Genomic DNA, 17558 nt, shown 5'->3' on the forward strand with positions numbered 1-17558 from the left:
TGTAATTTAAATATTTTTTATCTTAAAAAATTATATTATAATATTAAGCTAAAATCGACCTATGTCTTCATATTGCATCTCATATATTGTTTTTCATGCAGGACTGATTTGCCTGGTTACATTACAATTATAATCAATTAATTTATTTCAAATTATTTAAAAATCATTTTGCCTACTTAAAACATATTTCAATTTTGTAAATCATGAGTACACTATCACATATTTAATAGGGTGGCTCGCTCAAAATTCTTAAAAATTATAAGGAGCAGTTTTTAACGTCAGCCCTGACTCGAACGCTGAAGTATGTGAAACGGCAGAGAGGCTTAGACCGCCCAACGGCAGTCTCATTTTAATATAATAACATACCCCACGGGGAAACTGGATCCTTCAATATCCTATGCGATCTCGGTCATGTTTTATCCATATACTGGGAAAATTAACATAATTGCGGAAGGGGTCTCTTTATCAAAATATATATTCTCCGGGTAAAATCTTGGAAAAAAAGAAGAAAATAAAAAACAAATAAGAATCAATTCCCTTCAAAGGTCAACTGAATTTAAGACGCAAAATAAGTAGAAGACGTATTAACATACAAAGACAGCTTATATACAAAGGACCAACAATTTATCTCTATTTTCGGAAATAAGCATACCCGTTTCAGTAATGTATGGTTTCAAAAACAACCTCTTTTATTTAGAAATTTAAAAATCTTGACTCGACAATCCTTTAGAACAACTAAAACGCGGTCCAATGCTACCTTATTATTAAAAGAGAAATGGTGATCGTACATATACAATTAAATTGTATTTTGTATTATTTAAATTTAAATTGTATTATTTAAATTTAAATTGTATTTTGTATTATTTAAATTTAAATTGTATTTTGTATTATTTAAATTTAAATTGTATTTTGTATTATTTAAATTTAAATTGTATTTTGTACTACTTTGTCCATAGTTAATAATCAACTTTATTCTCTCTAAATGGTGGTTGTTGTCTTTTTGTTTTTATAGCCCTGATGAAGACCTGAAAATCAAGTCGAATCGTCGGCTTAAATAAATATTTTTTGGTTTATTTATGTTGTTTCTTTGCTGACCGCACTCCCCGATCATCTTCTCCAATCTGTAATCTACAATCAACTATCTACACCTCATATACAATTAAAAAGTAGATTGTTAATGCTGAATCTGAGAGAAGCCTAACCACAATAAGATTATCAGATATTAAAGGATCCATAATAATTAATTATTTTAATATCATTTTTTGTTTTACAATTACTTAGATATCATGCCCTAAATTAGATTAATCGATTAGGGACATTACAAGTTTGAATAAAAGTGAATTGAAAACTTGATAAGTTAATCTTTTGATAAACTACTCTTAATAATTTTTAATTTGTAATCAAATATCCTCCGAAAAGTTTTTTTTTATGCCTTTAAATTAAAGTGAAAAAATAGAAAAAAAAAATATTTATAGAGAAATAAAAATACGAATGTCTCATTTAATTCAGTTTTCCGGGTATCTCATATCTATACGATTTATAGTCTATAATTTACAAATAATGTTTGTTCATTTTTGTTTTCCTAAATCATTTATTAATTTTTTACGAGTATTAAGGCATAATTATCTTCCTCATAACTCAATGCAGATCGGTATGAAAAATAGTAGGTCTCATTTATACTTGTTGTAAAATCAAATATTTTAAAAAATACAATTTTCTTCTGTATCACTGCTTCGATTTAATATTGGTACATCTGACAAAAAAAAAAATAGTTTCGATTTTATTTTATTAAAAACTATTATTATTTATTATTAACTATTTTCTTTTTTCTATTAAGGATGTATTCCAAAGATAATACCATATACTGGGGTCGTTTTACAGAATGTAGGGTCGTAACCCTAGTCTACGGTATATATCAAGCACAAAAAAAAAAATTTCGTCTATTTTGTAATTATTAAAGCAAAGATATGTTCTTTTATGTAGTCTCAAAACGTTACTACTGTTTTCATTTTTCTAATCCGTTAAAACAACATAATAGCATAAAAAATTCCTGGGCTCATTTATATAAAACGGGAATATCGAAACTGCAAAATATCATAGAAAAAAAATATCTGCTTCAAAATAATTTTAATTGATATTGAGGTGGACTTAAAAGCACCATTCGAAAGAATTTTTCAAAATCAAAGAACTTAGTTTAAAGAATAAAAAAAATAAAATAGAATAATTCATGAATTAAAAACTAACTGATAGACGGACAAAAAATATAGTAACATGTACATTAGTATGTATGTGTTTGCAGTACTAAAAGAATTATTTAAAAATATTTATTCAAAACGAATATTTCGGTTGACAGGCCCTGACACCCAGAGTTGTTAGCCAGACAAAACAAGTAATTAAAAATACTTTCCTTGACCACTGCCGACTGATTATAACGAAAATTAACTTTTTCGATTAGGATTTTAATTATTATTTTTTAAAAATTGTCTACAGAGATGGAGTGAATAAATAAAATGTAAATAAAATAAACATTTCAGAAATTGAAATTGGAATGACATGTCATAACTATAAAAAAATTCTTTACTACATAAAATAAAATGAAGTTTTCTGAATTTATGTCATAAAATGAAAAAGGAGGGTATATACCTTTTTTTTGTTTTTATTTAATTATTTTAGGCAACAACGACGTATGGGTCATTATATATTGTATTATATATATTGGGTCATTACATATTATATATAGGCAATATTAGTATATGTCGACATTTGGGGACCATTACGGGATGATTGACACAAGACCTAGGAGCGCTAAGAGCTTCGGTCTCAGCATTCGTTACGGAGCCTATTGTAAGTGAACCGGTTTGTGACCACCGAACCTTGGCCAAAGTTTCACATTACGCTGCAACAATATCCCTTCTTCTGGTCTACATGTTCCTATCACAGCCAACTCGATCATGAATTGATTAAAATCAGAGAACATTTCATTTTCTAGAAGTTACACGAACTATGGTCATGTAACACGCAACTAAGCCGAGACCGATATATCTTTCGGTAAATTATTCATTAGATGGTATTGTCAACAAAAAATCTGGAGATTTTGGACTAAAGTGCATCCTCCAACAGCAATGAAATAATGTCAAATCAACAAAAATGCCGTGGTTTGCGTGGAGTAGATCAAAATTTGATCAGACTATAAAATTAATGTCGATCCGAATTCATTTTAAGTTAGTATTTTTTTTTTTGTTTTTCAAAAATGGTGAAATATCCATGCCTTAAAATCTATTACATAAAATATGTACCGATTCCAACTATTAAACGTTTTTTGTTTTTAAAATCTCTTAGACTGAATTGCATGAAATAACAAGGGAGTTTTTTAATGAAGTAGGTGCATAAAAATTATAAATATTTAGCTACAAAAAAAAATTAAAGTAATTTTTTTAAACTTTGTTATGATACAAATCTAGTTGGCCTTAATAATCAGAATTCATTAATATTTCCGTAAACTCACATTTAAATCAAAAAAGAAAAAATCTCAGTAAAAGCATAAAAAATTGACCTTAAAAGGCCAACAAGTGCAATTTCGTTTTTCCTAAAAAGTGTAATCGATGAATATTCATTAGATTTTTAAGATATTAAACGCAGATATGCAATAGATCAGATTAATAAATTGTTCGAAAAAATTAATAAATAAGAAACTTTTTTATACTACTTTTGTTCAATGTTTGAGAAGATATTGCTTTCGAAACTTTAATTTGACAGTAGCTAGAAAAAAAAAGAAGCTTCCTCACCTTTTTAATGGGTAGGTATATAATTATTTATATTTCATAACCATGAACCGAAAGTAGAGGAAGCAATTTGATAGAATTAATACTGGTCCATTTTTTAACTTTTTCTTAATTTTCCTCCAAATTTTGGCTTAATTAGGACGAGCCGCTTACGAAACATGCCGAAGGATGTCGAGAAAAATAATTTTGCGCATGCGTAAGTAAAAGTAGAAGACGGAATCTGACAAAATCTATATGGGACCAAATATCAACCCCAAATATGGAAGAATATAAATATGACAAGAGACAGAGAGGGAATTGAAAATGTCCCTTGTTCTTGTATAAAACTTAAAATACTTGAGAAAATATTAGATTACGAGAAATGATTCCTTTTTAAGTTTCACGAATATAATGAAAATTACTCCTTCGGTAGTGAGGAAGAAAAAATAGTAAGATTAAAAAAAAAATATTGCACAACAAAATCACATTAAAGGCCAACTAGTAGCGATTGTTTTACATTTTCTTTCGAAAATTATTGAAATACATTCAATAAAAACTTTTCACTTAAGAAATAAAATATGAATATTAAAATTATAAATTTCAATTAATATAGATCAAATGTTTTAAAATAGAATAGAACTTAATTCAGTATGGATTTGTTACAGAATTAAAGAGTGAAAAGAGTGAAACTGTCATTTGTTACAATTATAAATCTCCACTTTAAAAATATTTTCGATTAAAATTGAAAAATCTAGTATTTTTTAATTAAATAATATAATTGACGCAACTCATTTATAATAAAAAAATAAGAATTGTTTTCAGGGAAAAAAGTTTATTAATTTTAATTTATAGTGACTTTTGAGCTCTGCTCTAATCTCACACGCGAGGGATAGAGCGGGGTCAGGGATCCTCTCAGATCGATTGTGTAAATATTGTATATTAGAGTGTAAATGTGACTAGAGACTATATTATTTTATTTATTTATTTTTCATACAGACAGTTTGATTATGTTCATTTTGTTTATTCTTCTGTTTGTATATATTTTAAGAGAGTTTTTTTTTTTTTTGTTTATTCATTTATTTAATTTATTTTATTTTAGTATGTATGAGATCATTCATCAATATTACCTATTGCCACAACTGTGTGGCAGATTGTAATATCTATCAATAAATAAAAAATAAAACTTAAAAAAAAAATTTATAGTGAGAGTATGAAAATGACCATCTAAGAACTTCATCTCTCCAAATCACTCTCCGGTCAGATGCTGCGTTTTTCTCAATGAGGTCAATTAAGTAGTCCCTTAAGTAAGTTTAAATAGAAAAGCATTAGACATTATTATTGTCAAACAAGTAAACACTTATTGGTCTTTTGTAAAGTCCGTTGTTCCAGAATCTTATTAACTAACTTAACTTTCAAATACGGGAATGTACAGTAAGTGACCCTTCATCGTGCACCGTACTTCGGATCTTGTGAGTCAAACCTTGAAAAGTACAAGGCCCGCTTTTAGGGACTATACCAACAAAAAAGATGAAAATACTAAATATTGTTAAAGAACGGACATTGATACAGTCCATTGTGGAGGTAGGGAGCAGTTAACTGCGACGTATGAGACATAGGAAATTATCTCGAAGGCTGTTATTAGGGAGAGAATGGGAAACAATAGAGAGCACGTTCTACAAACATCTGTTGTTGTCATCAGCGCCTCTGTCATCTTGTGTAGTCTGTCATTAGCTCCAGCGAGTCATCCGACCGGCTGTAGCTTATCAAGGGTCCTAGCTCGCTCTTCTATGTATTCACTCTTCTAACCTCGAATACAGGATAAGGATCTATCCAATGATGTTTCTTGGGATTGTCGGAAAAAGATAATTAAAGATATTTAAATAAAAACATATAGATTTCTGCAATTTAAATCATTCTTATAAAACTGGTCAGTTATGTAAACAATAATGATTATTTTATCATAGCAATGATTAATGATAATCAATTTGAAAATCTTAGGATTCCAAGACATATATCAATAACTAAATAAAAAGCAACAAATAATTTTATTTTATTTTTAATTGTTCAAACATGCACAAAACAATACATACAAAGTGACCCAATTCCCCTGTGATGTCCCAAGATCTAAGTTGGCTTATCAAACAGGTTCTGTATCAATCAACTTTATTAATTTTAATTTTTAAATGACTTAAGTTTCAGAACTTTTTCAAATTGCAAAAAAAAAAAAATGCAAGAAATGAAAAACAGGTTTCTCTACAGTCCCATTATAATTCATTCCTATGGCATGTTTCGAATCCAGATTCCCATCAATTTATTTGAGCAGAAAAAGATCAAAAACGCACGATCGGAAAGTTGGATCCCTCTCCTTTCAACCGAATCTGTGATCCCCAAAATTTAAAGTTTATGTTCTACTTTTCACTTATCTATTATAACATATGTAGTAAGGGAAATTATTGCGAAGTTTCTAATTCGAGTTTTCGAGAGAAATACGCTCAGGTCCCCTGAGTCCAAATAACCTATAATAAGTAATAAAGTCTCACGATATGGTGTGAGTGAGTATCTGTCTGTGCTTGTGAACAGTCTAGCTCATTGCACAAACTAAAATTGAATATTTAAGGCGTGGATATGTCTGAGATGTGAATAAACAAAAAAAACAATGAAATCGACCAATCGAAAGTGCCTTTATTGCATGAAATCGATGTTTAGCATTTTTTTTGTTTCGAAAATGACTCAACCATTTTAATTAAACTCGGCAATTAATGGCAAACAACTAAATTTTATTTAACATAATTTAGGCTTTATTCTCATTGAAATGAGTTTTCAGGGCTTTAGTGGCGAATTTTTAAACAATTTTCCTCTAAAATACCTTTATTTTTTTAATTTGAAAATACATGTATACCACCGCATTAATTACTTAATAAGTATAACTCTCGTTTTTTTTCTTGCTTTATCAGAGCTTAAAAATATTTTGAAGTGCATTCCCCATGCAGTCCATTCCTTTTTATTACAACTAAAAAATGGTAGGAGAATAAAAACACTTACAGAGGGTTGAAATTCATAATAGTTCTGCTAATAATTTCCTTACCTTGCCTTCTTACGATCTTATATACAAGATGAAAGTCTTATTGTATTAGATAATATTTACTATAATATATTTAATTTATATTCCATGTAATAAATGATGCCTAGAAATTTAATACTGCTATTAGTTTAATTCTTGATCTTTAATTATAATAACATTTTTCTTTGTTATAAAATGAACATGTATTGTCATATTTCTGTATGATTTAATTTTTGATCAGGGAATCTTTCATGTCTTGATGGTATTGTACAATCGTAGAAAGATACTGGCTATAAATGGCCGAAGGAATAAAATGACATGAACAATTTATTTTTTGTGAGTAAAGAAATAAAATAGCTATTTTAAAGTACCCACTTTTAATTAATAATAAAATAATGAATTGATAAAAAATGAAAAAATTAATTTATCTCAACATTGGTAGTTAAAATTCTAGTATTTATTCGAATAACCAAACACCCTTGGTACGTAGCAAACAAAACTTAACATTCTGAATTGCATCAGCTAACAATAGATCGACATGCTAGAACTGTATATCCCTGCTTTCACAATAAACTGCTATTTATTGTTTATTAATGCTTCTAATATTTTAAGTCACCGTTAAAATATTAAAGTTATTAAAAACATTTTCTATTATATTAAAAAATGGTGATTTAATTATTTCAATAAATAATAGCAATAAATATTCTATTAACATATCTTAGAATTAGACTCGGGCTAGAGTCTATACAGAACTCTCACTATTAAATAATAAACATTCTATTGGCATAACCACATAACTGGACACGGGACAAGGACTATACTGTACCGCAATACGTATTCATAAATTTCTTATTGGTATAACTTAAAAAAAGAAAAAGGGCTGTAGCCTGACTGTACCTGCAATAACACGACAAAGACACACAAACGTTTTTTTTATTATTTAGACATTTGGTGAAGCAGAATTTCAGCCATAACACCACCCCTAAAAACGTTTCTTCTTGTAAAATAAAAAAGAAATAATTGAAAACATTGTACATTAAATATTATTTTTAAATATAAAAAGATAAAAAATGTTCTAAACCACGGATAAAAACTGTATAAACTTACAGACATTATACATACATATATTTTTTTGTACCTACAGAAATTATATTTTTAGATACTACTGACATTGGTAATATAAATGTTATTGAAGTTCAAATAATTTACCTCATACATGCTCAAATCCCAGTAGCTTTTCATTTCCTACGTTCTCAGTCAGAAAACTTCTACTTCAAATATTTTTACCTGAAAAAGAAAGAACTAAATTATTGAGAATCGAAAAAGATGATGAGATCTTACATAATATATCTTACATAAAATGTATCGCGTGACATTCAAGTAAATACTTGAAATAAAATAAGATGACAAAAATACATTTTGCATGAAGCCTTAGCTAGATGTAGGTGTAGGCGTCACACAATACTCCAACAAAACATAATACTTTGATATTTCATATAAATTACAAACAAATGTTCTACTTGTGGCGTGACATTTATGTAAGTCGTATCCAGACAGTAAAAACAGAACAAATGTATAAGCAGTATTGCCATAATAAAAAAAAATGTTGAAGTTCCTCATATGGAAGAATATTTTTAGCTGTCAAACTCCTTCTGTCGGCTTGGTTGGTTATTCAGTGTTTACGACTTCCCACATAGGCAATTATGCTAATACGTAGCATTGAATTTATTATTAGAACATTTTCCAAACAATTTGGGTCAATACTGTCTATAAATGTTTATTTAAATTAGTAATAAATGTGTTACTGCCGAAGAAAAGGCAGCCGGCTAGTGATCCAAAATTCAAAGAAAAAAATAATGAAATGATTAAGAGGAAATAGTTTTGTCTTGACATTTTTCCTTTTACTTTATTCATTCAAATACGTGAAAAAAAATTCTTTAAGCAATATGATAGCGACAATCTTAACTGTTTATTCTCATTTTTAAAAATAATATATCATACAGATCAGCTGTTCCCGAACTAGGTGCTCCAAGCGTATACTGCGGCAAGTAATACCCCTTTCTCAAAATATATATATAAAAAAATATAATAATAAATTAAATTAAATTAAAATAGTAAATATATAGTGCATTCCGACATTTGCGTTTCACTGTTTTCTCTTGTTTCCGAAATATTCAACCAATTTAAGGATAATGATGACAAAATTATTTTTAGCACAACAAGGGTACTACAAAATGTTTTGATTGTTAAAATATAAGTTGTAAAAATTACCTTTTTATGGGAAGATCTCATAATAATAAATATTACTATTATTAATATTTCAATGATAAAAGTTTTCAATGTCTCAAAAACACATTTTTTCAAGATGAAGAAGGAATGATTTATCCTATTCCTTAAACTTTTTAACAGCTATGATGTATTGGATTTAACATATTTAAAAAAGTACACTTACTGACATATAAGCACGAATTTCATAGTCAGGTTTTTCAAGTAATAATAATTTTTATATTCATCAAGCTTCTTAGATTTTTAGAAGACTTTTTTTTAATTTTTAAATAAACATTTTTTTTTTTTTGTAACATGTTCGCTATGATATTTTAGAGCTCAGCTAACATATTTTAAAATATTTCAATGATACAAGAAGTAATTATTAAATGAAATTAATTATATTTTATAGTCGTTTTTGTAATAATTGGTTTTAGAGTGGATTTAACAAAAAAAAAAAAAAAAAACGAAATTCAAGAGAAATTTGTATGTTAAATAATTTTGGAATATACACACGTTTAGAATTAAAGGAATGACAATCCTAGTAGTGGTCAGAATGTTACTAAGATATAAAAAGTAATTATTCATAACGTTCTTTTGTAATTGTTGGTCTAAAATATGAATGAATAAAACAGAAAAACAATAAAAAAAAAAAAAATTTTAAGCATGGTGATAATATATTAGTTGACTCTTTAAAATAAAAAGTAATCATTCGGTTGATTTAGCTGTGTTTGATTCGGGCAATAAATAGGTGATTAATAGACTCATCTGTATAATTAGTTTTATGCATAATTTCATACAGTTTTTTTTTTTTATATTGAATACGATTTCTCTAGTATTATAATAAATAAATTTAATTATATTGGGGGGGTACCCTACCACCGCCTGACGGCTGATCAACCCCATTTTACAAATTATACAACTGTTATAAAATATAACACTTTGATAATTTTATTGTAATATAATACTTTAACACATTAAAATAAATATAAAATATTACACGGTGATCACTAAAAACCTTATTATATAATAGAGAGAGATTAAACGTAGTTGTAATAACTTTAAACTATCAGAAGTGAAACTGTAAATGAGTATATGTAAAAATAGTAAACAAGAAAAAGTTCATATAATTTCGAAACAATCATAAGTTAATATGGAGAGATATCCCTTAAGGCAATTAAAATTTTAATTTTAAAGATTAAGAGTAGAAACTTTTTCATTAAATACCACATTAAATTAATCTATAAAAAGTATACTTAAACTAACTATTAATAACTAATTATTTTATAAAAAGAAACATCATTTTATAAGGAAAACATCGAAAGTTGCAATAAACGAACAATTACGCCCCAAAGAAATGGAGTGTAAATGACTTTCGTTCTTTAATTCGATAACAAGCTTTAGATTATAAATTAAACAACAGCTTTCTATTATAAAAATTAATTCAAAGATTCAAAGAATGACATCCTTAGTATTGCTCTTTAACTAAAGCTAATTTGGAAAATATTATAAATATATATATTTTCCTTATCTTTGAAATATTTGAAAACGTGGGACAATTTCAAACAATGGGTAAAATTAAGGTTATATTCTCAATATAAACATCTCCTATATTTATAATTATATACACGCGTGTATGTGTGTGTTTGTATATATAAGCTGTATCGAATTAAAAAAAATCAAGATGGAATTCAGAATTAAATAAAACTATTTATATTCACTATTTTTTTTAACTTCAATTAAACAGACTCAAGAGATTATTTAGCAGATTAATATGAGATAACGAAGAGAATTGCCTTCTGCCATACATTTTTGTTTATATCAATTTTTATTATGGATCAAAGAAAATATTTTATTGTATTTTAGTGATAAAGGCCATTATGTCCCTTTTAACACTGATTTTAATCAACAGTTATTGCTTTATCTAGGAGCGTAGATGTTATATTCCTAAATCAATTTCGAGGGGAGTTATTTTTGTAATTATTTTAAATGTAATCATTTTATTTTTTCTGAAATGTGTATTCATTTTATTTTTACTCAAATTTGATTTTCTTTATCTTATACATAAGTTATGTGATCACAATATTTTATAATATCGATTTATTATTTTCTTTAATTCAAATTATATTTGTAATTTATTTTATCTAAATATCATATTTTTTTTTTTAATTTAATGAATAATATTGCTATCATCCACAATTTTTTTTTCGTCTTTCTATTTTTCCTTATATATGATAGGAATGAATACTTATAACGCTAATACTTATTGTCCTTAATTGTGACGGTATGTATTCAATAAAAATTATTTAAACTTTGAAGGGGAATTACATGCATTAAAGAAAAAAAACAATAAGTGCATTTTCATTTTTATTCAAACAGTACTCCTGTAAATTTTACACACTGACGAATACTTCCGAGGTACAGACCTGTTTTTGCTTCGATACAGACCTGTTCGACCAGAGATAATAATAACTATACTTCTGACCACTTTGTGAAAAGAAATATATTGTTTAAAAAAAAAAAAGTTAAATATACTTTTATTCGGAAGAAAACATTAGTTCAAAGTGATCTCCCGTTCTGTAGAGTTAAGAAAACGTAGGAATTTGGAGTTTTTTTTTTAACTATGAGCTACATATATATTTTCTTTTAACTAATTTCGAAACTAGGCCAAATAATTTTCCGAGTACTTCGAGTGGTTACCTAGATTTGAACTATAGAATTCCAAGTTACCAACTTACAAAATGGCTGAAGAACGGATACATGAAGACGGAAAGATACATAATTATGAGGTTTGTATCCAATCAAGAAAATGAAAAATAAAATCAAAGACTTTTATTGGCCATAAGTGATCCTCCAAGGACTCTTGGGTTTCATTTATGAGTCACTCGCGAAGGAAAAAAAAAATTGAAATATATAAAGCATTCTAGTTGCTTCATTTGAATTACAAAACCGATTGCCCTAGCTTCGAGTGCTCAACTTGATGACTATTAATATGACTTTTGATATTTGTATTAATGAAACAAAATGGAAAATATCCGAACAGAATTCATTTTAAAATAATAATAAAAAAATACGAATAATTAATTAGAGGATTTGTAATTTTTTTTAAGTCGTTCCTGATGAAAGCTGGACTGAGTCGGTGCTTTAGATAACCGGGCACCGATTTTCGCTTGTTATGAATTAAATTAAAATGGCGGAGATAATGAAATTAATGTTTTATTGGCGAGTTAATTGGCTTCATTGGTATCCGAATGGATTATTTATTACTTTAAATAATACCACTAAGCAATATTCTTTAATTACGGCTAATTTGGAAAATACTTTTCGTTTCGTTATTCCAGAAATATTTTATATCGTGAGGCAATTACTACCCTAACTAAAACAATTGAAAAAAAGGTAAATTCATGGTTATATTCTGCAAGGTTCTCAACATCACTTATTAAAAACCGTAACTGTTTAAATTTGTTTTAAAAACCTTTCTCAGAGTTCCTTAAATTTGGTTAATTTTACAATAAGTAAATTATCATAGAAAATTTTAATTTTTAGTTTCTAAAACAGCATGATCTTTTACAGCAGTAGTCGCAAAACTTAAAATTCAGCTAACATAGCATAATAAATATATGTCAGTCATCCTCATATTAAGTCGAAATTTTTTAAAAATATTAAGAAATAAATTGTGTATAATAAATAATATAAATTAGGCAGTAATATTCCTTGACTAAAATGTTTGAAGAAATGTATATATTTAGTGGTAAATCATATTCATTAAAGAAATAAAAATGTAAATATTGGTTAACATATTTTTTTTCTATTAATTTAGCTAATTCTAAGATACCTTATGGTTTATTTATTATTTATTATTCAGAAGAAAATAACTAAATTTATAAAAGAAATGAACGCAGTATTTATAAGAAACCTTCATGAATATAAAATAAAACTAACAAGCGTTTCCAAATTTTAAAAAGGAAGATAATGTTTATGCTAAGGAGGTAAAAAGGTAGCAAAAGGGTATAAAATTAAGGAAAATTTGTTAATATTTATTAACTAAACACAATGAATATGAATATGAATATTAAAAAAAATTTTTTTTAAATATAAGTAATTTTTTTATATGTATAGTCTATTGTTTTTATAGTAAAACAATATTAAACAGTGCTCCCTTATTTTCAACTTATAATTTTATTTGAAAAAGGTATAAAAAGTATAAGCAAAATGTCTATAAATAAATAAAAGACTAAGGAAAGGTAAAATAGTAATTTTATTCCAACTTTTTAAAAATATTTTCTTCATTAATGCTTTTTACAATCAGTTCCAACAGTTCAGAAAAAATATATAACAATAACACATATTTTTTAGATATTAATTAATTAAACAAGGTTAAAAAAAAAAATTGGAAATTAATATTTAATACCTAAGGCTATTTTAGTGAAGAAAAGTATAATACTTACTAAATATTTCGATGCCTACAAGAGAAACCCATTAAATGTTATCGATAACACACACACATCATGTTACTGATAACACCTAATAGAATGATCAGACGTTCGCGAAAGCGTCAATAACAGTCATACAGCGCCCGACACTGTTCTCACATCACTTAAACATCACCACGTCATTTTGCCACTGGCACCGAAGACGAAAGTAGACGACTGCCAAAACCTCACAGCGCACCCGTAACCAAACCCGTAGGTTATCCGGCACAGACTAAGTTGTTCCTTGAGAAAGTAGGGGTGACATACGCACCCCCTCCTCCAAAACTGGAGGAACCAACCTCCCCACCATTACGGCTGGAGTCCATCGGCGGAACCCTTGGTAGTTCAGCAGGCCTCTTGAAGACGCCCAAACAAGAGAAATTATTGTTTGGGTCTAAAGATTTTATTTTTGTTTAATTATTTAAATATTGGGTGTAATTAATTAAGGAATGGATAGGTCTCTGATTTAAGATAGGATATAATATTATATCGGATTGCCAAACCTAATACTATTGGAATGTTACCAATTGGTGGATTTCTATATCATAGTATGTTGAACAGATATTTGTAAAATTTCTTTTTTGACCTACTTTTATAGGCATAGATAACGGATCTAAGTTCCTTTTAAATTAAAAAGAATTGGAAGAAAATAATCAACCTAAAATTAAGATCCATATTTGGTTTATTGACATTTTTTAAAGAATCCTTAATAGAGCATATTGATTATAATTACCAAAAAATACAAGTATATAAATGGTTGATAGGAATATAAATGACTTCATGCCCATTCTTTAATATTCAACTTGTTTTTCAGTATCATTTCATATTTTCATATCAGTATCGATTACTTTAAGTTTTTAATATTATATGTATCAATCAACTAAAAATAAAAATAAAAATACAAATGTTAAATAGTAATAAGTAATAAATTTTACTAAAATAAATTCAATAAGTTATTATAATGCCCTAAGGTGGTATAACATCATGTAATAAGACCAAAGAAACACAAGAAATATTGGAATTTTGAACGATTACATAATTAGATGAACACTATATTACTTCAAACCTAAAGATTTAAACTGAAGAAGAATACCTATAGGATTTCTAGTGGGTACAATATTATAAAACAGATTAAATGCAAAAATATAGTATAAAACAAAAATAATGGGGAATCGTGATTGAAAGTTTTAAATTATCAAGTTTTACCTCCAAATAAAATATTTTTGTATATAATAATTAATTAAATAATAAACCAACATGTTTATGAAAATAAACACTTGCGCATAAAGTGAGTAATTTAAATACTTTTCTGATTTTACTCGATGTAAAATTTAATTTTTAAATAAAAGCAAGCTCCTACGCAAAAATTGATACCTTTATTTTAATTAAACATAAAGTACAGCATTGTTTCAGTAAATTACTTTGGATTCAAATCTCAAATATGTTAGTAATGAAAAAAAAGGATACAGAAGGCAACAAGAAAATTAAAAAAAAAAAGTCACAATAACATTGTATTTATACATTAAAGAAAATCTTCCATTAAATCAAACTAATACTAGATGTGTGATAATAAAGCATCGATGTACAGTACTACTGTAGAACTAGAATTTTAAAATATTTTTAACCTGAAAATGTATCGTTCTTACGATCCAAATTTCATGAAAAGTTCATATCACATGTGGTAAACACCTATTTAGAAATTGTAAAAAAATATATGAAAAAATCCTACTTTAGAAAAAAAATATTTGTACTTAAAAAAAAAATATTACTTGTAAAAAATATTTACAATATAAGTTATGTGCAAAAAAGTGATTTACAACATAAGTGGTATACAAAAAAGTGATTTACAACATAAGTGGTATACAAAATAGTGACTTAGAATATAAATGATGTACAAAAAATAATTTACAATATATATGATATACAAAATACAAAAAAAAAATAATAATAATAATAAATGAAGAATCACTGAGCTTAGTCAAGTTTAAATTTTTTTTTTTTTTTTCTCGAAAATATAAGCTTCGCAATCAAAACATTCCTAAGGTTGTCATTGTATAAAATATTAAAATTAATAATTCTTGTAGTGCCCGATATTATTCTTATATCATATATTATACCAATTCCTAAAAGGAACATTGGTTATAACCAAATATCATTTGTTTGCATTTTTTATTTTGTGACATTTAGAATATTCAACAATTCCAGCTTGAATCGGAAGTATCAATTTTTCTTTTTTCCCTTTAGTTAGTCATGAAATTCTTTAATATTTGAACTTAACTGTTTTTATTATTACTCACAATGAGAACAGTTTTTCTTTTTTTTGAAACTTTGGCATCTAAATCCTTTTGGACTATTTAAATGGGCAAAAGACTTACCTAGTATTAAAGAGAACTTGAAAACTCATTTATTCACTGAGTTTATTTAAAATCGTTAGAGTCATGGAGAATATTGGAAAACAAATTGTGAAAAATCCATTACATAGAGTGGCACTTCTGGTTGGTCAATTTTATCGAAATAACTGTTGTAACATTCCAGGTATATGCCAGCCGTAATGTATAATTTCAGTTTCATACGACTTTTAGTTTTTAATCGAGCCTGTTTATCCCCTTCCCTAACTTTAAGTTAAGGCACTCTTCTTGCTTTTGTAACCTGGCCATACATACAACGCACATTATCGATTTAGTTTTGTTGTCCAAGTTTCCTGACTAGCTCAAACAGGATCACAGTTCTACATAACCTACCAAACAACGCAGAGTTACCAAAAACTCTTTGTTCTCCATTTTTCAACAAGAATGAAGTCGTCCTTGTAAAAGCGGAATGTTTTCGATCAGATGTTTATCCCTCAATCAGTATTTAAACGGTGCGAGCGGAGGAGATAATCTGAAGCTGGCTGTAGCTCAAGGACATGAGGTCCGGTTCTCTGTAACTGGAACTGAAACTGGAACACTTCCAGGCGGTACAGGACTCCTCGGGCCCCCGTGACCGCCCCCGTGTCAGCTACCTCAATCATCCTTCTCTTGAATATCAAGTGGTACCTTCTTAATGTTATCTCTTGCGTATGGTCGAATACCTAATTGATTCCTTTTTGGGTATACAAGCTTTCAAGTGATAATGTTAATGCAATATTATTGGTTGATTGTTAACCATACGGTACGAATCAATTTCGTGTTGAGACTTGAGAGAGAAAAAAATAATTCATTTCACAATTATGAAACAATGAACAATGAACACTAATGAGTGTTCGCTTATGGAACATATCTAGCATTAGTGTTATATTTTCAGTTAATGTCAATCCATAACTTGATTCAATTATATTAGGACGAATATTGGCGTAACCAGAGGCTAGATCTGAACGGTCGGGATTTACCAAAATAATAAAATACTATAATTTATCTTATCATTAATCACAAACTGCCTATATAAACCTATTTTTTATATTATTTCATAAATCATAAATAGCGTAGGAATATTTTTTTCAGTAATATAATTCTATAGTTATCTGTTGCATAACGAACTAATGGTTAACATTGTACAACAAAACGACTTCACAATGTTGTCTTCTGTTTCTTCGTTTTGTAGGCCTACTCCTTCTCGACTAATTTCTTTCAAAAATTGTATTTAAAATAAAATTGTGTATTTATGAGTAACCATGAGAAAACGTATAGATTTTAAGTTAAGCTCCAAAAATTCTTAATTTTGTTAATAACTTTTTTTACTGTAAAAAATCGGGCCAGCCTATAATCTTACCGCAAAAATCCTGAACATTAAGCAAAAAACACATCACAATTGGATGAAGAGTATGGCAGCGCATGAAGTAGGAGCAAAAAAATATTTATTTTTATATATTAGATAGAAGTCTCATAGTTTAGTAACATTATTGAGAAGTATATATATAATATGTTTTATTTATTAGCTTAGGAAAGGAAGACTTTGGAGAGAGAGAGGTAGATCTTATTGATTTTATTATTATTTTACTTGTTATTATATTATTTTCGTATA

General features: G+C 27.4%; 1 protein-coding gene across 2 annotated transcripts in view; it reads right to left on the reverse strand.

The window, feature by feature from the left end:
* LOC106682931 (Krueppel-like factor 3) overlaps window positions 1-17558 on the reverse strand; it is a 310001-nt gene that overhangs the window by 106805 nt on the left and 185638 nt on the right. Inside the window, exons 1-2 of one of the 2 annotated variants that reach the window (XM_014424072.2) lie at window positions 13536-13803; window positions 8032-8109 (exon numbers count right to left, since the gene is read on the reverse strand). In XM_014424072.2, coding sequence (XP_014279558.1) covers window positions 8032-8064 — 33 coding nt within the window. In that variant the 5' untranslated portion in view covers window positions 8065-8109; window positions 13536-13803. Of the gene's footprint in view, window positions 1-8031; window positions 8110-13535; window positions 13804-17558 lie in introns of those variants that run through there. The other variant, XM_067050796.1, reaches the window with a different exon arrangement.

Source organism: Halyomorpha halys, unplaced genomic scaffold, assembly GCF_000696795.3.
Source record: "Halyomorpha halys isolate HHAL.00 unplaced genomic scaffold, Hhal_1.1 Scaffold452.1, whole genome shotgun sequence".
Classification (NCBI taxonomy): Eukaryota; Metazoa; Arthropoda; class Insecta; order Hemiptera; family Pentatomidae; genus Halyomorpha; species Halyomorpha halys.